The sequence below is a fragment of the Saccopteryx bilineata genome, chromosome X, assembly GCF_036850765.1.
Source record: "Saccopteryx bilineata isolate mSacBil1 chromosome X, mSacBil1_pri_phased_curated, whole genome shotgun sequence".
Taxonomy (NCBI): domain Eukaryota; kingdom Metazoa; phylum Chordata; class Mammalia; order Chiroptera; family Emballonuridae; genus Saccopteryx; species Saccopteryx bilineata.
The window spans coordinates 138,025,452-138,046,337 of NC_089502.1; the positions used below are offsets into that span (position 1 = coordinate 138,025,452).

General features: G+C 42.8%; 2 protein-coding genes across 3 annotated transcripts in view; one reads left to right on the plus strand and one right to left on the minus strand.

Annotated features, from left to right (window-relative positions):
- The window catches only part of OFD1 (OFD1 centriole and centriolar satellite protein), a 47,039-nt gene extending 39,329 nt beyond the window's left edge, over positions 1-7,710 (minus strand). The window contains 4 exon segments of the mRNA XM_066250247.1: positions 2,658-2,680; positions 2,683-2,857; positions 7,191-7,289; positions 7,598-7,710. Coding sequence (XP_066106344.1) covers positions 2,658-2,680; positions 2,683-2,857; positions 7,191-7,283 — 291 coding nt within the window. The 5' untranslated portion in view covers positions 7,284-7,289; positions 7,598-7,710.
- Positions 7,711-7,844: 134 nt separating this feature from the next.
- TRAPPC2 (trafficking protein particle complex subunit 2) lies at positions 7,845-20,849 on the plus strand. 2 transcript variants are annotated; one of them, XM_066250254.1, is made up of 5 exons: positions 7,845-7,996; positions 14,728-14,839; positions 17,534-17,677; positions 18,090-18,176; positions 19,751-20,849. In XM_066250254.1, the coding sequence occupies exons 2-5, from the start codon at positions 14,747-14,749 to the stop codon at positions 19,847-19,849; spliced, it is 423 nt and encodes a 140-aa protein (XP_066106351.1). In that variant the 5' UTR covers positions 7,845-7,996; positions 14,728-14,746; the 3' UTR covers positions 19,850-20,849. The 2 variants fall into 2 exon arrangements, with proteins under 2 accessions (XP_066106351.1, XP_066106352.1); XM_066250255.1 differs by lacking the exon at positions 7,845-7,996 and adding an exon at positions 12,921-13,001.
- Positions 20,850-20,886: the final 37 nt, after the last annotated feature.

The following is a 20,886-nucleotide window of genomic DNA, read 5'->3' on the forward strand; positions in this document are numbered from 1 at the left end:
AGGAAAAAGGGGAAAAAATTAAAAAATTACTATTGTATTTAGTGGAGCAAGAACTAGATAAAATGGAGAGCCAGGGTTGGGAGCACTGCTAGTGAGTTAAAAAAGCGAAGTAAAAAAAAACCCCAAAGCGCCAGAAAGAAAAATTTGAGTCCCAGATAAAATAATTTTTTCGTGATTGAGGATTGAATGAGAGGAAAAGTAAATGAGAAAAGAAGAAACTAATATAGAGGGAGAAAAAAAAGAGGAAAACACAAAAAGAAGAAAAAAGAATAAAAGGAGAGAGAGAGAGAGAGAGTTAAGGGTTTTGGAGTGCAACCCTCATAGAGAGAAAGGAAGAAGAGAGAAAAGATAATGGGAGATTATAACACTTATGCGTAGTGTAGTGCAAGGAGAGGAGAGAGTAAGACTGGCAGAGAATTAAACAACCAAATTTGAAGAGGAAGAAAATAATCAAGACAAGAAGAAAAACAAACGAACAAATATAATAAAATGGGACAGGTTATAAAGTCTGTGGATTATTCTTGATTTTGAGAGGTTATCTTCTTGCTTTTTCTTTTCTTTTCCTCTTCCTGGTTGGTGACTCTGTACCCTGGGTACTGCCCCTGTGGTACGCTTAGGTAGAGGTTTGCAGTTGATAAGTCTCTGTGGCGATGTCATATATTGGGCTTCAGTCTCGTTGGCAGTCGAGGCTCATTAGCATTTGCAGGCTCTGACAATGAGAGAGTCCGTTTTCCCGGAGCCTCACTCCTAGTCTTTCCTTCTTGAATTAGTAGCCTTATGATCCAGCTATGGGGTTGCTGCTGCCTCTGCCTTCGTGTTTAGTGTGGAACTTCTGGAGGCTCCAAGGATAGATTTTTCTGTCTCTGGTTGAAGATATTGTTGAATTTTGGGGGAGATTTATCGGTATCACTTCTTATGGTGCCATTTCTCTGACGTCAGTCCCTGAGTAGCTATTCTTAACATACATTTCCAGTACAGTACGTATCATTTACTATATCTATCGTGAGAACAATGAGACGATTTATTTTCTATTGGTTTTCCTTTAAAGAAAATATTCTGCATGGTTATTTTTTTTTTCAGTGAGAAAAAGGAAGGCAGAGAGACAGACTCCCATGTGTGTACCCACCGAAATCCACCCAGCAAACCCTCTAGGGGTGATGCTCTGCCCATCTGGGGCAGCTGCTCCATTTCTCAGCAACAGAGCTTTTTTTTTTTTTTTTTTTTTTTTTTTTTTAGCGCCTGAGGCGGAGGCCATGGAGCCATCCTCAGTGTCCGGGGCCAACTTGTTCCAATGGAGCCATGGTGGCTGGAGATAAAGAGGGGGATAGAGATAGAAATAAGAGATAGAGATAGATAGATAGAGAGAGAGATAAGGAAATAAAGAAGGGGGTAAGGTAGAGAAGAAGACAGTCACTTCTGCATGCCCTGACCTGGAATCCAACCCAGGACATCCATAAGCCAGGCCCACACTCTACACTGAGCAACTGGCCAGGGCCATGCATGGCATTTTTTAGTAGTAAAAACTTTTAAGTTTGTGAACTACATTAATTACTGCTCTAATAATAATATAATTGACTGTTATGCATGCAATAAGCAAAATTATGAAATATAATTAGAACCTGAGAGACTGATGGACCAAAAAAGAATTCCTCTAATGTTAATATGTAGTTTGGTCATTAATGAATAAATACAGTATATTTAGGTTTTACATTTTTTAAGTATTAACAGTGTTCAGGTTTTCTTAAAACTTCTGAATATGAAACTTTAGACAATTCTGGATAAGACAGAGTAAAAACAGGGATAACACAAGGAGTGCACCCTAAGTTCGACTGGATTTCAGACAAAACTGATGCCACCGTGAAGGTTCATTAATTGTGAAAATGTTGACAAGGGGGTCTGCACACGTGTGGGGGCAGGGAGCATGCAGGAACTCTCCCTTTCTGCTCAGTTTCGCTGCGAACCTAAACTGCTCTAAAAAATTAAGTCTATTTTTAAAAATATGGGGAAAGTTTGCTGTATCTGCCTTTAAAATAATAACGTGTGACTAATATGTTCAATAGCAATGGTGGAGGAATACAGTTCAAATAACTAGAAAAGTGATAAAACATGTTTTAATATTTAAGTAGACCACAGATTTTAAAAATAATAATGTATACCTCACAAAGAAGAGCAGTATCTAGAGACAGAGTCTGTGGCATTGTTAAAAGAGCACATTTTAGAGATCTAGAAATCCTGTGGCCTCTAGCAATCACCCCTCTCTCCAGACTCTGATTTCTCACCTGGGCCACACATACACCTGCACAGTGACTAGCCCAGGGCTGAGCTCACAACAGAAATTCAACATAAATGGCAGTTCTGTATCTTAGTCGACTACAGGGATCATAACATCAACTCGAGCTCTGAAACACTGCACGATTCTACACATCCCAATTTAACAAAAGACTAATAATCGAAATGCCAAGGAATTGATAAAATATCAAAATGAGTACTGCTTTGCTGCATTAAATAACAATTCCAAGACGTAGCTTTAAAGATGACTGAGAAACTTGGAGGACCAGGCCCGCCAAGTAGCACTCAGCTATTATGAAGAACTTTACAGTCATCTGAGGAGAAAGGCTGTTAGTAGAAAACTCAGAATAAGGAAGGAAAAACTTTACCTTGTCCTCTGCTAAGCCACTTTCGGAAAGAACACCGAGAGTGAGTACTCATAGCCACATCTCTGTAAGTGGTCTGCCACAAGACAGTTAGAAGCCCCTATCAAGAGGGCATTGCCTTGCACTGCCATGGACTGGGGCTGCACTTTTCCGCTCAGGGCAGGGTGCATCAGTTCTTGAATGAGCTGCTTCCTCAGCTGTGTCTAGGTCACAAAGAAAAACAGAAAAGAAACAGGAGGGAGCAAACCTTCAGCGGGTTGTTGCACTGCAGAGACACAGATGGCCACATGAATTAGAACTCTCCATTTTATTTCCCGCTTCTAGCTCCATGGTCAGAAGTCAAGAACTATCTTGCCGCACACTCTGTCTCACCCTGTGAGACAAGTAGCCCATGGGTTCTGGGAAAAGCAGCCTGCTTTCAACAGCTTCCAAGTGACCTGCTAAGATAGCCAGAACACATGCAATCTCTAACTTGTCTTCTCTATGAGTCTGTTTCAGCAGCTCTTGATTGGGGTATCAATAGAAATTAAAATTTTGCAGCTTCACCACCTCTGTGGATTGTTGGAGGATATGAAACAATACTGGGTGAAACCAGGTTATTGGGCATAGTTGTGAATATAAAATTGGGTTCCCTGAAAGGAAATAACAGTAAACCCAGAATAACAGTAAACGAGACTAACTAGAAGAGAAATCAGTAAACCCAAAGAAGAACCTTCCATAAATATATTATATATAATATATATAATATATTCAATATATATGTATATATATAGTATAATATATATACATATATATATTATATATATATACACTATTTACATCTAAAGACACTGTGAAATACAGTAATTTTCTCACATTTTATAAGTAAGGAAATTTAGGTTCAAGATGGGCAATTTTTTAAAGCTTATAACTAGTATTTTAAGAAAATCTCCAGCCTGATCAGGCAGTGGCACAGTGGATGGAGCATCGGCCTTTGATGCTGAGGACTTAGGTTCAAAACCCCAAGGTTGCTGGCTTGAGCATGAGATCATAGACATGACTCTATGGTCACTGGCTTGAGTCATTGGCTCAATCAAGGGGTCACTGGCTCGGCTGTAGGCCCCCAGTGAAGGCACATATGAGAAAGTAATCAGTGAACAACTAAAGTGCCGCAATGAAGAATTGATGCTTCTCATCTGTCTCCTTTCCTATCTGCCTGTCCCTATCTGTCCCTCTCTCTGTCTTCAAAAAAAAAATAAAAAAAAGAAGAAGAAGAATGCCTGACTAGGCAGTGGCACAGTGGATAGAGCATCAGACTGGGATGCGGAGGACCCAGGTTTGAGACCCCGAGGTCACCAGCTTGAGCGTGGGCTTATATGGTTTGAGCAAAGTTCACCGGCTTGGACCCAAGGTCGCTGGCTTGAGCAAGGGGTTACTCTGTCTGCTGTAGCCCCCCGGTCAAGGCACATATGAGAAAGCAATCAATGAACAACTAAGGTGTCGCAACGAAAAACAAATGATTGATGCTTCTCAACTCTCTTCGTTCCTGTCTGTTCCTATCTATCCCTCTCTCTAACTCTGTCTCTGTAAAAAAAATTAAAATAAAATAAAAAATAAATAGATAAATAAATTTCTAAATTCATTGAACTACTGGGTATTTTTTCTAATCTATTTTGCAATTTTGCATATAATCTGAAAATATATAATTGGGCTGAACTTAAGAGTATATTGCCATATCCATGGGGTTCAACACTGAATAATATATAATAGATTCATATTAACAGAATACAAGCAAGAAACAAATGGAATTGCTAGACCTCTGTCTTCCAGCCTTCAGCTAGAGCGAAAAACAGTGTGCAACTACCAGTACAGAACAGGACTTATACATCGACAATCTTATAATACGAAAGACAGTGACACTGAGAAAAATATGCATGCTCTGCCTCATCTAATCCAGTTCAGTAACAGAAATAATAAAACAAGAGAAACTACAGCATTCTCCACCAATAAAATTTAGAGGTGTTTAATCCTTTGAGTAGTGAGTTTTTTTCATGCTCGCTGGATGGTCAGGAGGCACGAGGACGTACATGAATGTTTGTACTACTCAAAGGGTTAATTAGATTTGTTACATGCTAAAGAAGTAATTTATTTAGATCCACCTTAATTGATAAAAGTGATTCCAGGTGTCTTATAGACAAGTACTGAAATAGGATAGAATTTAATTGAATGCTCTAAGTAGGTTGAAAGGAAAGTAAGAGTAGAAAAAAATAAAATGACATTAAAAACTCCCATCTTGACAAATACAAAAAGCATGCCATCTTAAAGCAGCCAATGTAAAGAGGGAAACCCACTCAGAATTAACTTTTCAATGACAAAAATACATACAATTAATGTGGGGGGAGGGGAAGTGGGAGAAGAGACTTGGGATCCTCAGCACGTCTCCCCCAGAAATGGACAGACTGAGTAGACTCCAACATTAAAAAGATTTGATAAATGTCATGACTTTGTACTTAACCATAAATAAAAATTCTTATCAAACATCCAAATAGAATTAGGCAACTAAAAATTCAATCAATTTTAAAAATTAGAACTCACCCAGGCCACAGCCCTTGAATTGAAAGTAAAAACTAGCTCAGAGAGTGAAATTCTGCCCTGCCATTGACCAAGCTGGATTTCAGCACCACCACCAGCTTTGCAAACAGGACAGTTTCTCCCAAGGATACACTGCAGCTGCGGTGAACAAGGGTAACAAAATCCCCATACCAGAGCCCAACAGGGATAGTGCAAACAGGGTAAGTCAATATCAACTGTGACTACAGACAGCATGTGAAACACGATCAGAACTAACCCAGAAAAACAGAAAAATAAAAAGAAAACCCGCCATGCTCAGGAATGCAAGGACCATTCCACATTGGAAAGCTTACTAATGCATTATACACTACAATTAATTCCAGGTGGAATCAAGTGTTAACTACAAAATCTGAAGCCTTTTTAAAAACTTAAAAGTGAATATTCATGTTCTTAGTAGAGAAAAACTTACTGAGACTAACTAGCCAAAAAAATCAATAGATTTAACGATATAAAAATACAACACCAATATTTTTAGAGCCAAATTAAAATTGAACACTGAGATAAAGTATTGCCATAAAAATGGAAAAAGGATTGTTTCTATTCAAAGTTTTTATATATTAATAAGAAAACATTAACACCCCCCCAATAAGCAAGAGACATGAACTACCAATTCTTGCAAAACATGTAAATGGCCAGAAAATATGTGCAACCTCATTAATAATCAAAGGGATAAATACTAAAATAAGAGATTTTCAATCTTAGATTGGTTTTTACAACGTCGTGACAGTACTATTGGAGTGAGACAAGCATTGTCAAACTGCTGGTGGACTAGATACTATTACAATCTTTCTAGAACCAGAGGTGAAGAGCCTTTAAAAGAAATGCTCATGCCCTTTGATCCGACTGTCCAGGATAAAGAGTCATTCAGGCACATGAAACCACTTAATCTATTCTAGGGAAAAATGAGAAATGTAACTAAAGGAGGTCTAAACCTGAATATAACCTATTCAACATTCTAAGTGTAAAATATACTTCTAAAATATATACATATATATCAATAATAATGAAAGCACATTTGAACTAATCCTATTCCTTGCTGTTAATTTATATATAAAGTGTACTAATACATATTTGCTGCCTCAATTATGTGGTGATTGCCACATAAATTGCACACACATATAAAAATGAGCCTGGTGCCACTGAAAAGGAGTATTTCAAGAAACTTTTAAGGACACAGGAAAATGCTCACCATGTAATAGTAACTAGAAAGAATACACACCCCATTATGCCAATTAGTGATTGCATCACAACCGACTTCTCCTTTCTGTTTTTCTGTATTTTTCATATGAGTCTGAAGTGGGGTTTTGTTTTTTTTTTTTGAGTTACAAAAACAATGGGGGAGGGAGAAGAAAAAATACAAGCTCATTTTTCCTTAATTTCCAATTTAAGTGTAAAATACACTTCTGAAATGTATAATGGGAACACGATTGTGGTAATCCTATTCCTTGCTGTTAATTCATACTAATAAGTATATGCTGCCCAAGTCAAATATACATACATACCTTTCAAAATGTTTTAAAGAAAGTTCTCATTCCCTAAACTATTCTACAGTAAGCAATACACTTAATACGTTACATATGGTGTCAATGTCGTTCAGGCAAACTGATTATTACAAAACCACGTATTAGTTCAGGAACCTATAAACCAGCTTCACAAAACAGCTTAACCTTATTAAAATGTGTTCATTTCATAAAGTTCCTCCTCCCATCTTAATGTCACTTTAATAAATCTAACTTTAAAACCGTTTGAGACTATTGTTCCAGGATAACTAGCTATACAAAACATGAAAATGTCGGTCACTAACATAATCTGTGTCTCGTACGTACTACTTTCAAAACCCAAGACCTGGATGGATGTAAACGTGTACTTATTGCTATAGGTTACATTTTGTAAAAGTCATATAACAGATATGCCTAAAACTGATACCTTGAGCATGTCCAGAATACCGCGGTCCTTAAATGTCTGGTACAGTCTTTTTCGTAGTTCATCCTGAATTAACACGTCACATTTGGGGGGCATGTTGGACTGGAAGAGAAGGTTTCGGGTCAGCAGGCAGGCAGAGGGAATGGGTACTGCGGAAACAAGCCAGGGACTAGGCTTGGCAGAAACCGCGTCCTAACAAAAACAAACAGAATTCTATCTCTTCCCGTTTCCAAGGAGGGCGCGTGGGGCCACCTGGCTCTGCCCTCAAGCGTGAGCTGTCCGGCAGCCAGCCCCGCCCACCTGGAGGCGGGGACCAGCATGGGCCCCGCCCTCAGAGCCCAACTCAGACTACACTACAGAGCCGAGAAACGAAGAGGTAGGAGACCTACCGCTCCGCGGTCCACTCTTACCTAGGAAGTCCGGCCGAGGCACGCACTTCCTTCTTCCGGGTTCTTAACGGTGGGCGGGGCCGTGTACCAGGCGCGAGGGCGCCTCTCACCGGACCGGGCGCTGGAGGGCAGACACCGCGAGAGACGAAGCCGGGGCGACAGAAGGCTCGAGAAGGCGAGGCGCCACGTGAGGCTGAGTACCCAAGAGTGGTCCCGCCCCTCCCCAGGCCCTCCCAGCCGAGCCAGGCTACCCTGCAGCGCTACAGCGCATGCGCTGGCAAGCCGCGCTCCCACCGGAAGCCCCGCCCACATCACCGAGTCTCGCGAGGCCTGCTCACGGAGTCTATGGTGAAGGTGCAGAATACCGGCTGTTGCTGCGGGAACTCGCTGGATATTTACGTTGTCTGCGTCTAGGCGCAGGTATGGGACAGAGCAAGGGTTGGGGGAGAGGAGGGCGCTCCAGGGGATGACTGGGCCCGCGTGATCCGGGTGGTGACCCTGTCTTTTCACCCTGTTGTGGCCCGGAGCTCCGGGCCCAACCCTGCTAGCCGTTGGCTGGTTGATGCCGTCACAGCCCACGCATGTCCGCCAGCTCAGGGTTTCGGGGGCTTTGCCTCTTTTCCCTTTCACTGGCTCATTCGGCTCACCCGGGGCCCAAAAAGTCTTTGTTGTGGGTGCCGGCCTATGCACTGTGGGGTGTTGAGCAGCATCCCTGGCCCCTACCCACTATCCACTGGATACCAGTACCACCTCCCCATCAGTTCTGACAATCGAGAAGGTCTCCAGACGTTGCCAGATGTGTCTAGTAGGCAGAAATCACTGGTGCAAAAATCAGTGAGCTACATTTTGACTACCCATCGTTTTGCATACGGTGAGGAAAATAAAGAGAATGCGGGTACCCAAGATGCTTAAATCCAGTTAGAAAAGGGAAGCAGTCTGTCCAAAAGCAGTCATGAAAACATGGCCCGAGAATTGATAAGAACTAAGATGCACTGTAGACCGGGTAGACAGTTTAGAAAAAGAAAAGGTGGTTGAAGATGGAAGCCAGTAGGGACATCTCTGGAAAAAGTGTGACTTCAACCTGGGCCTTAATGGGTATGATTTGGATAGTGGCAAAAGGGAAATACGTGGCACTCACGTAGGCAGCTGCCCTTCTCCACATCCATAACAGTGGAAATTTATCACAGTGACTCCCCACTGACCACACTGGTTCTCAGAAACTTTCTCAGCACCACTTCCTGGCAGCCACTACCAGTTGCTTAGAACTGGCTCAGGAAAGGAACCCATTTGCCATCTCTAGTCAAATCCTTTTTCCAGACAGCATATCTTTAAAGATAACGTTGTGCTGCACATCCCCCCCCCAAAAAAAAAAAAAAAAAAAGCCAAAGTCTTTTCCCCTCCTCTGTTTAAACGGCCTCAATTCCTTCAGTAGTTTTTGTCCGGAGCATTTCTTAGTCCAAGATCCTTTCCTCCTCCCAACACAATTCAGTTATTCTTTTAAAATGCGATTCCCAGAACTGAGTACATTTCTTAGAGATATTAGTGAAGAGGACACTGTTTTCTCTTAATGCAGCCTAGAATTGCATTAGCTTTTTTTTTAACCAGTGTATCAGACTGCTGCCTCTTAATTGAGCTTGCAATAAATGAAAACTTTTGGGTTCTTGTAGATGACCTACTCTTAAATTAGGTTTTCTCATCCTATTGTTGTGCCATTCAGTTCTTTTAAGTACAGGACTTTGTTTTATTTTGCATCCCATTAAATTCTCTGTAAATTTCACACCTAATTCTCTTTGCTGCAGAGGTATTTTTGAATCTTGAGTCTTTGCCTTCTAATAAATTTGCTGCCCATGGCGTGTTCCCTTTGAATGTGACAGGTTGGCTTCATCTCAGCTATTTAATTCAAATTTTGAGCTGGACCAGGTTAAGGTCCACTTCAAAGGCTCCCCCAGAGACCCTACGCTGTCTGATTTGGAGTATTAACATTCAGATCAAGTCAGCTATGAGTTGTGTCCCTTGGTCAGCATATAATGAGTGCTTCGTGGACCCCAGCACTGTTGTAGCTCTGGCTAAAAGGCAAGCTCTACCAGGGGTCCCCAAACTTTTTACACAGAGGGCCAGTTCACTGTCCCTCAGACCGGTGGAGGGCCGCCACATACAGTGCTCCTCTCACTGACCACCAATGAAAGAGGTGCCCCTTCCGGAAGTGCGGCAGGGGGCCGGATAAATGGCCTCGGGGCCTCATGCGGCCCGCGGGCCGTAGTTTGGGGATGCCTAAAAATGACTAGAGTCTAGTCTAGTCATTTTTAGACAGATACCAAATTACTTCCTAAAAGGACTTATTTCTGCCCAAAAACCAAAAATTTAAGTTTGGCATGACTTGTTCTCAGTTTAACCAGGAGTATGTGAATGAATAATACCCTACTCTATTTTTGTCTGGGGATTCACATTAAATGACTTAATGTAAGCTCCTAGCGTGGTGTCTGGCTAAGGACAGCTGTTTAATACATATTTCTGTTGGTGTTTTAATTTCTTTGAAAGTACCCAATTATAGACTAGGAAACAAGCCTTTTTGTTTCTGAAAACAGGAATAACACCTATTTCTGATGATATGGCTCTTTTTTGTTCCTGCAACTTCTCAAATGTATATAATCACATTTGTTAATCCAAGATAATGTTTGCTGAGACCTGAAGACATTTTTATTGAAATGCATAGATTTTTCAAAATACCATCTCGAAGTTCCCAAGCTGCCTACTGATGATTCTTCTACATTTGCTGCTGGAAAATCAGTCTTTGAACTAATTGCAGTTCAGGAGATGTGCGCCCTCCGTTATTTGTATACCAGGCGCTAGAAGCAGTGGACCTTTCTCCCTTGCTTTTTCCTGATTGTAGCCTAAAAAAGTTGTTTAACATTTCACACATTTCAGCTCATCTGGGGCTTGAGCCCTTCTGATGGTTTGTGGTCCCCGGTCCCACTCCCATGTTTATTACTAGTTAGTGCCCTACTTCAGACACTGCGTACACGTCCTCTTTGGAGTTCATGGTAGTCTAGAACTCCTTGTAGCATCACCTTGATTTCTTCAGTTGTCTCTCTCCTGAAAGCAGCTCAGGTCACCCTCGCTACCAGAGAGAGCTGTTTTCACCCCAGGTACGAGTTCTGTTTCCCCTCCCTTCAGCCAACAAGCCTAGTCCCCTGTATTGGAGAATTTATGTATGTGTAAGAACCTTAACAATTTCAGCAGCTTCTCACAAAGGTGCTGATCATCACCTGAACAGACTTCAGCTATCGGGCCTCGAAGCCCACCCCACATCCCACACCAGCACCGCACAGGGCCTCAACTGGTCTAGGTAATCCCACCATGCTTCTCATTCCTGCGTTTCCCGTACTCCAGGGTCATTCCGCACTGTCTAAACTACAGCCGTGTCCTCGCAGTTCCATTCTGCAAACATTGAGCGCTTCCTTTGTGCTGGGCTCAGTGTTAAGGATTCAGTTTGGAAAAAACCATAGCCTATTCTCTTCCATACTGTCATCCCCAAATTGCTCTAAGTAGCCTCATCTTGACACACCATTGCACCCACCCCCAGCCTTTTCCACCAGTGCTTTGAAACCCATGTCCATGGGAGATGAACTCCCTTTGTCCCCACTCTTTAGAGAATGCACTTTCTACCTTTGTGCTGACACTTCCTAGATTATTTCCCTTTTTCTCATACCTGCAAGGTGTTGCTTTTCAGCTTTGACGTGTTAGTTTCCTGCTGCTGCCATATGAAGTCCCACAAATCCACAGATTTTGTGGCTTAAAACAACAGCCATACTACATGCCAGTTCCTAGTGTAGCAGGCCGACACGGGTCCCACTGGGCTGAAATTCAGGTAGCAGGAGGGCTGTGTTCCCTTCTTGAGGCTCTCGGGAAGAATCTGTCCTTGCCAGCTTCTAGAGGCCACCCGTATTCCGTGACCGGCTGCCTCTCCCTCCATCTTGACAGCCAGCAACCTTGCATCTCAAGACCCTCCTTCCATAGTCACGTTTGCTCCGACTTCCTCTTGTGCTGCCCTTTTCTACTTTTAAACCCCCTGTGAGTGCACTGTGCCCACCTGGGTAGTCCAGGCTCATCTCCCACTCTTAAGGTCAGCTGATGGACAGTCTTAGTGCCATCTGTAGCCTTAATTCCCCTTTGCCCTGTAAATTAACCTTCACGAGTTCCTGAAATTAGAATGTGGACATCTCGGTGGGGGTGGGGACACTATTCCTGCCTACCACACCAACTTCACAGTTGACATGCTCATTTTCATCCCTCTTTCTGCCCTTGTTACTTTGCTCAGTGAGTACCTCACATCTTGATATTCTGCTTGGTCATCTCAGCCAGACATTTGGAAACATCGTCAGTTCCCCAGTTTCATCCAGCTACCTCCTCCACACCTTGAGAGCTAGCCTTCCTTGGACATGCTTGAAGGACCCTGTTTTGGGTGATGGGAAAGTTCAGCAGACACACAACTCACAAACAGCAGTTGCTTTATTCGCATTGTTCGTGTTGCATATTGGAGTTTAAGTAATACTCTGTGGGTGGAGGGAAGGTCGAGGAGGTCACAGAACTTCAAAAGATAAAAGGTTTGGAATCATTGATCTGGAGCTGTGCTGTCCAGTACAGCAGCCATGAACCACATGTGGCTATTTAAATTTTAATCAATTAAAAGTCTATAAAATTTCAAGTTCAGTTCTGCAGACACACCAGCCACATTTCCAGTGCTCACTGGCCGCCCGTGGCCAGCGCCGGTGTACAGCTTTTCAGCAGATCTCCTTCAGTTCACCACTCAGCCTCACAGCGTCTTCTCTTCCGGTCATGGTTTCCGTCCGGGGCGTGTGCTCTTCCTTACACATGTATGCTCTTCTGTTGCTGCTTAAATGTTTGTGCCCAAGGAAGCCTTCCCCTGGCACACTCCAGCTAGGAAACCTATTCCGACCCAAGGGAATGGGTCATGTTGACCTGGTTAAAATGTCAAGCTCCCACCCCTGTTCTGCTCGCTTTCTCTTGAGAATTATGGCCAGTTCTCCCTAGTTTTGCATAGCTTTTGTATCACCCCCCGCTTGTCTTTATTGTCCAGTTTTACTCATTTTTCTCATTGTCCCCCCAAACTGGAGCAGCTTTCTCTGTAAAGGGCAGGCGGTCCCTGTCACAACTCTTCAGCTCTGCCACTGGAGGGCAAAAGCAGCCTTCCACGATAGTAGAAGAATAGATGAGGCCACATTTGGCCTGCAGGCTGTAGTGGGCCGACCCATCCCAAATGATACTTTAAATCCTACTTCATCATGCCAACCGAGTATCTTGTCTGCCTTTTTTCCAGACATGGCCTTCCAATTCCAGAGTTAAAAGTGCCAGCTCAGGCCTGGCCAGTTAGCTCAGTCGGTTAAGAGCATTGTCCCAGAACAAGGTGGGTTCGATCTCCAGTCAGGGCACACGGAATGCAACCAATGAATGCATGACTGAGTGGAACAACAAATGAATCCTTCCCTTCCCCTTCCTCCCTCTCTCCCTTCCTTTCTGTCTCTTAAAAAAATAAGTACGCCCTAACCTGACAGCTTGATGGCTTGGCACGTCCTCCTGGACTGGGAAGTTGCTGCTTCGGCTCCCTGGTCGGCACATACGGGAGCCGCTTGTATGTGCCAGCTCTGCCCTGATTTCCTTTACAAAATGTGTTCGTTGGGAAATCTATTTCCGATTACTTTGGCTTTTGTTTCGTGTGTGTGTGTGCATGAGCAGGCGTCCCAGTGAGGTTTGATGTGCCCTGGGCTCTGGCATAGCTCGGCTGTATTTTCCCTGGGACTGTCCACTCCCAGTTAACCAGATTCCGGCCCCACGTGGAGGCCTTACAGCCTTACAAGTCACCACGTCTCCCTGTGTGGATGCTCTTCTGTGTTGTTCTAGATACATTTCACAGAGCACATCCTATGAGCCGGACCCTGCTGGGTGCTTTACATGCGGTAGGTCGTGTAATCCTCAAGCTGACCCTAGGAGCTATCACTGTATTCTCAGTTTCACCCAGGAGAACACCCCACTCCAAGAAGGAAACACATTGGGAGTGGGAGGTTAAGGACCCTTGGGCGGTCACATTGCTAGGAAGTGGCAGAACTAGACTTGAACCTGGTTTTGTCTGATTGTAAATGCCCTGTGCTGGAAATGCATGTGTCCGTCCGTCCGTCCAGACTTTGACTGTGTGTGCTGGAAGCCACAGAACCAGTTCTCCACCACCACCACTTTCTCTGAGTTTTATTTTGTTAGCACACCTGTTAACCTAGTTCCCAGTCTTCCTAATGCCTCAGAATGCCTTCCTTTTTGGATTATGTCTTCCATCTGTTCTAGAACACAAAACCTTCTTCCGTTCTCATTGATGGTGTTGGGAGAGGTATACTGTAGGCTCTTTTATTTACAGAAACTCCGATTTGTAGCATACGTGCTTCAGGTAGGAAGAAAACAAATACAGCTAATGGGCTATAGAGAAGTGCTGTAGTGTATCTCCTTTGTGTAAATGACATGAGGTAGAGTTGTTTTTAGCTTCTCTGGAACCATCTCTCCTGAAAACTCCAAATGCAAGCCAATTATTTCCTAATCATCAGCCTTTATTAATCTTTCCAGGTGTTAGTGCTAATGTTACTAGTCCAGTGCAAGTATAGCCTGTCTCGCTCTAAATGCTCCAAACTTTCAGGTCATAAGAATATTTTTTTAAATTTTTAGAGGGAGGGAGGAGAGAGAGAGAGAGAGAGAGAGAGAGAGAGAGAGAGAAGGAAAGAGAGAGAGAGGTGTGGGGGAGGAACAGGAAGCACCAATTTCTAGTTGCTTCTCATATACCTTGATCGGGCAAGCCCAGGGTTTCGAACAAGTGACCTCAGCATTCCAGGTTGATATTTTATCCACTGCATCACCACAGGTCAGGCCATAAGAATGTTATGGTTTTCCCTATGAAAATATGGTACTGGATTCTACAGGACACATCCCAGGTATAAATGTGTATAATCCAAAAGCCATCTGTCTATCTAGTATACTGAGAAGCAGGCCACGCTCAGTGGCTTTCTCTACAGTGTCAGTTTTAAGTAAAAATTTGAATTTTAGATTTCTTACTAACATTTTACTAAAACTATGTCTTATTTCCATTTAATTAGGAGTCATATATAGAAGACAATGTCTGGAAGCTTCTACTTTGTAATTGTTGGCCACCATGATAATCCAGTTTTTGAAATGGAGTTTTTGCCAGCTGGAAAAGCAGAATCCAAAGTGCGTATGGAACCTTTGAAATCCCATAAGCATTGTTATGCTGTTGTAGTGATAATGGTATAGTAATATTTTAGAGCGGGAGGGGATACTGACAGATGAGGTAACTGGAATGCACCACCATTAAATGAGGCTTGCTCTGCAGTCCACGGGTCAACAGAAGCCAGTCAGGGAACGTCTCTGAATTGTTTATGCCTCCTGCACCCAGCACACACGTAGCATGTACTCGCACTGACTCCTCCTGCACCCAGCACACACGTAGCATGTACTAGCATTATTTATTCCTGCTTTACTTCAGCACACACTTAACATGTACTTAGCAGGATGCTCTGGGACTCTTCCTGGTCTTCCGGTCACTGTGCCACACATTAGGAAAAGCTACTCCTTAAGCACATAGACACACGGTCCGCCCATAGTGGGTCTGGAAGAGCAGTCATCGCTGCCTTCAAATGCCGTAAAAGCCTCTTGTGTCCCAGCACATTGTATTTTTCATCAGGACATACATAGTGATCCGTCTATGCTTGGGGGGGTTAAGAGACCCTCTATTACATGTCTTCCTGCTGCCCCTGAGACTAGGGCGGTTTTCAGTGGCCTTCTCCATTACCTGCTAGCTGGGTGGTGCCCACATGCGCTCCTCTCCAGTGAGGGAGGGGTATACCCAACTTCCTTATGGTCAAGAATGGTTCTAGAAAAACAGGTGTGGTTGGAGAACCTGTCTCCATTCACAGTAATGTCCAGAGTCTTGAAATGAGAATAGCTGTCTCCCTTCCATCTTTCTGTACTAGTCCATGTTCCTAGTTGCTGACAAGTTGTGCTGTCTCTCCCAGCCTCCTAAAGCAAGCTTTAATGTTGAGACAGGAATTGATTTTTGAAATGAATAATAATGCATAATGTCCAGACAAGTGGGTGATGCTTTTCTACTATTCAGATCTTGTCACCAAAATATGAGAAAAATTTAAGTGATTATCTTACCGGGTGTTGTTGCGACATTACTTCCCCACATTCCTTTGAGCGTGCTGCTCAGTAAGCTCTGCGTTGGGCATCTCTGTGGCAGTAGTTATTTGTGTTACCTCTGCTTACCCAGAGTTCCTGTGCACGCACTCACGCCAGTGGCCTGCTAGTATGTAAAGCGGTGTGTATAAAAATACTTCATTGCAAGATTTGATTTTAGTTCTTTTTCCTGCTACCACTTACCTGCTGAAAGCATTTCTACAGTTTTTTCCGAAACTCTGAAGATTGATCGTCAGCGTAAAATAATGGAAAACGTTGCTGTAAGCCAGACACAAGATACATCCATTTCTATAAGGACTGAGTCGGCAGCGTCATGGCAACAGGAGTGAAGTAAACATGCTCTAGCGCTGTGAGGGATTCCAGGGCAGCTGGCGGCCTTCCTGCAGCCCAGCCCCGGAAACAGCCTCCTTAGCAAAGAGGCTGTATTGGTTCCCCAGGGCTGCCGTGGCAGACTACCAAAACCAAAATCTGGGGGCACAGAACAACAGAAATGTGTCTCAGTTCCAGAGTCAGAAGTCCGGATGGAGGCTGGGCAGGGCCGCGCCCCTCGGAGGCGCTAGGAAGGGTCTGTTCGGGCCTCTCCTGGTTTCTGGCTTGTGGCACAGAATCCCAGTCCTCACGGGGCATTCTCCCTGCGAGTCTGTCCAAAAGTCCCCTTTCATAAGGACACCAGTTACTTTGGACTGGGACCCACTCTAGTACGGTCTCATCACCACCCCCTTCTCTCCTGGAAGTGATCTCCTAGGAACATGATAAGACCACATTCTAAGGTACTGGGGGTTAGGACTGGAACGGGAATGGAGGGACACAACCCGTAACAAAGGTGTTCTTCAAAACCTGCGTTTTGCAGGTAAGAATTCCACAGGAGTAAGACTGCATTCCGGGTTATGAATTCCCTCTCCACATTATGGTGGGACATTCCCACCTTCTGCAGCTAAGCCATTTCAGCCAGTGAAAAGGACACTCCCGGTTCTGACAGACTGTTTCCTGCTGTCACACAGGTGACTGACTGCTCCCAGGGTTGAGCATGGCCTCCTGCCGCTCCCAGGCCCCCCTGCCATGTAAACTTACACCTGAAACAAGCAGATGCCGCCCTGTAAGAGGGCCACCTCCTGGCCTGTCTTCACTGCTCACCAGGTGTCACTAGGCAGGAAGCCTCCCTCTTGGTCGCCTTGAGGCCTGTGCCACCAGCACCTCTGTGGTGCTCCCTCCCCTCTTCCTTAGCCCGCTGACTCAGTGACTGTCCGGGAACCACTGCCTCTCAGATGCTCTTCCTGTCTTCCTCTAGAAACAAGCTTCTTCAAGGGAGGATCTACTATTTTTTTAATGTACTCTTCTTTTCTTTACCAGTTACAGAAACTGGTCATTTCCTCCTTGCAAAATTTAAAAATATTTTAGTTTCTTGAACAATTTATAATCATCAGTATTATATTTAATTATGTTATATTATAATTAGTGTATTATAATTATAATTGGCTATTTGAGGTTTAGACACCAAGTTTAAAAGCAGAATATGATAGGAAAACACTGAAGATCTTTTATAAGTCTTTTGCCAATAATAAGCAAAGTAAAAGCAGCAGAAAGTCTCCCCCCACAAGAAAAACTAGAGAATGTACAGAGTGCAGTGTTGGCTGTCTTGATGCCATGTGGAAATGTTAACCTGCTGCTGCTCACACTGTTATCTAGGACGACCATCGCCATCTGAACCAGTTCATAGCTCACGCTGCCCTGGACCTGGTAGATGAAAACATGTGGCTGTCAAACAACATGTACTTGAAAACTGTGGACAAGTTCAACGAATGGTTTGTCTCAGCCTTTGTTACTGCAGGCCATATCCTTGCGTTTTTAATCAAGATGTCTGACGAAAGGTTGGGGTAACAAGCTAGAACTTGGGGCACAGGTGCCAGGATGAGTCTATGCACTTGAAAGTGTCAGGGAAAAATGGCCATTTATGGGGCTACTTTTTTTTTTTTTAGGGGGAAAATGCATTTTGTTTATCACTTTAAAACCAAGCCTCATCTATAAAACTAAGGTTTATCTGAACCCTATCAAGGATGATTTTACTTTATTTTGTAGTAAAAGATTATGTTCTCTTTAAGATAAAATCAACCTAACTTTGAACCCAGTTTATGTTCAATTTTTCCATCACAAAATGCATGCATGTCACTAATTTCAAGATATTGTACCAACTGATTGCCTTTCGTTTTTCATTTCTAAGAAAGATTACACCTTAATTATTTTACATATGAGATTTATTATGCTTCATGACATGAGGCAAGAAGATGGAATAAAGAACTTCTTTACTGATGTCTATGACTTATATATAAAGGTATGGTATGTTCTATAACATTTTAAACCTATCTGAAGGGCTTAAACTAACAGGGAACTGGCTGGTTAAGGGATTCCTTTGTAGCACAGTCTGCCTCTCTGACTGTCTCACCCTCGGTCAGAGCAATCCCCAGCACCCTCATCCGGCCTCTGGGGGCGCAGTGGGTAAAGCGTCAACCTGGAATGCTGAGGTCTCTGGTTCAAAACCCTGGACTTGCCTGGACAAGGCACATGTGGGAGCTGATGGTTTCTGCTCCTCCCCTCTTCTCTCCACCCTCTCTAAAATGAATTTTTAAAAAATAAGTATTTAGGACAATAAGTCATGCTGGTTATTTTTAAATTGATTTCATTCTCCTCCTTTTGGTACCTAGAGTTACTAAGGATCCGTAAAGACAGAGAAGGAAGCACTTTCCATAAGGGAATTTGCTTTATAATTTTAATCTAAAATGTTTTCCATCTACCAATGTTACAATCCAATGAATACAGATCATAAAACAGCAGGAAGTGATTCATATCAAATAGTTATTCAAGGAGAATGGTGCCACCAGCAGTTCTTGATACTTAATTTGAAAAAAGTAATAATTGGATGATGGTGGTTGAACTGTAGTGCTAACAACATCATGTTCTTAATAATTTAAATGTTCTGTATGGGAACAAAGTTTTGTGTGTCAGCACAGCTAACAGTATTTCTCGTCAGCAGTAGCAAATTAGAATATTTCACCCTCTTATAAAGGTGGACAAAGTGATTAAGGTGTAAAAATTGGTAAGGCCTTTCCTCGTTATTGAGTCCATTTGTTATTAATCATTTTCTCTGACATGTTATGATACACTCGTTACATTATCTGAGAAACTGGTCACTTAGCCTTGTGGCAAAGGAGAGTACAGTGGTACCTTGAGATATGAATTTAATTCGTTCTGTAACCGAGCTCGTCAGTCAGTCAACTCATATATCAAACTGCTGATACTGGACCCGTGCGCCAACTAGGAGTAGCTTCCTGAATCATGACTCGCATCTCGGAATTTCCCTCGGATCTCTAACAAAAATACGGACCAAGTCGCAGCTCATATCTTAAAAAATCATATGTTGGTCTGTTCGTATCTCAAGATACCACTGTATTAAGAACCTGATTGTTAAAAATGATCACAGAAGAGTTAACTTTTAATATTAGTATGCTGTAAGTTTCTCAACTCTGAGCATAGGGAAGATTTTTAGTTTGTATTTTATGTAGTTAAGGGGTCTTACAGATTAACCCATGTATTTGTAATGAATGTAAGGCGATTAATATTTCATACATGGGCTGAATCCTGAAAGTTAGTTTCGCTTAACATAGACAACACTTATCATACCACCGTCAGTTTTCCCCAGGTACTTCTGAAAACTAAAACACCAAGACAAAAATCTCCTTAAGGGAAGTTACTAAAAAATAGGACATTTTCATGGAAACAGAAATGTGGTCTTCAGACTTCTGTTTTGAATGTCTTTGATCAGTGCATGTGAAACTAAAAATAATGTAGACCTATGATTCGTTATCCTTTTTACTCTGACAAATTCACGAATACTTTCTTCTTTCCTAGTTTGCAATGAATCCATTTTATGAACCCAATTCTCCTATTCGATCCAGTGCATTTGACAGAAAAGTTCAGTTTCTTGGGAAGAAACACCTCTTAAACTGAATGCAGAGAAATTCAGAAATAAACATCACTACAATGGGGTATACTCAGGAATGTGTACATTGTAAGTTGATTAAATAGCCTGGAAATGTTTTACTTGTAGTCTCAATTTATCTAAACCTAATGAAATTCCTTTTATAGTTAAAAATAGTACATTCAATTTTAGATTTCTCAGTAGATCACTGTTTGCTTATGAAGTTATTTATAGAGTTCTTTATCAATAATTTTGAAATATCTTTATATTACAAGTTGAGAATAAGCTTTTGACTTTCCTCATTCAGATAGCTTGATCTTGATGTAACATTCCGGAACCAAGTGTCACTGTCAAGACACGGTAGATTTCAGACGGGAGCGTCTGCAGTGGGGAATGGAGTGCTAGAGTTAAGTTGCTAGCATGTCCATGGCCTTAGCCATACATCTAGAGATGTTATAGCCATGTAGGCCCTACACACAGCACTGCCCGAGAAACTGAAGCAACCCCGTGCCACTTGCCTACCCCATCTGAGACGAGGGACAGTCATCTGCCGTCCTTCTGGAACCCTGGGACCCGGGGTCCAGACTGACACTGGGTCCTGGCCCCAAAGGCAGGCTGTCCTTTCCTTCCTTTCCCGTAGCAGTCTGCTAACGATGACATGAATCTGTAGATAGCTGTTCTCGGGAAAGACTGCAAGGCCACTTGAGGGCTGTGAACGAAGCAAAGCCTGGTTTGCATTAACGTTTGCACTCCTGTCCGCCTAGGCTGTGGACCGGGAGGGCAGGAGTGGTCTCTGTACTGTAACAAGTGTGGAATCTTACTGTGAACGCGTAGATGTTGGTCGAAAAGCAAGTAATATAAGCACATACTTTCTGTGCACTTGGAAGACTTTTATTCCATTCTGAGTAACTTGAGCAGGTGATTCTAAGTTTGGTCTTGTATCTTTGTGTGAAGTTGCTACCATAATTTTTTTTATCCCATCTATTTATTTGATTTCTTAAATAAAGATGTTTGTTCAAGATTGTGAAAGTTTAATACCAAATTTTTTAAGTGCTGCTCACCCAGC

What these genes read in the sequence shown, in the direction of transcription:
- TRAPPC2 (XM_066250254.1), top strand. Translation starts at nt 14,747, where the DNA reads ATGTCTGGAAGCTTCTACTTTGTAATTGTTGGCCACCATGATAATCCA. An exon ending in CAGCCTTTGTTACTGCAGGC is followed by an intron (nt 17,678 to 18,089) that starts CATATCCTTGCG and finishes TTAATTATTTTA; the next exon opens with CATATGAGATTTATTATGCT. An exon ending in TCTATGACTTATATATAAAG is followed by an intron (nt 18,177 to 19,750) that starts GTATGGTATGTT and finishes CTTCTTTCCTAG; the next exon opens with TTTGCAATGAATCCATTTTA.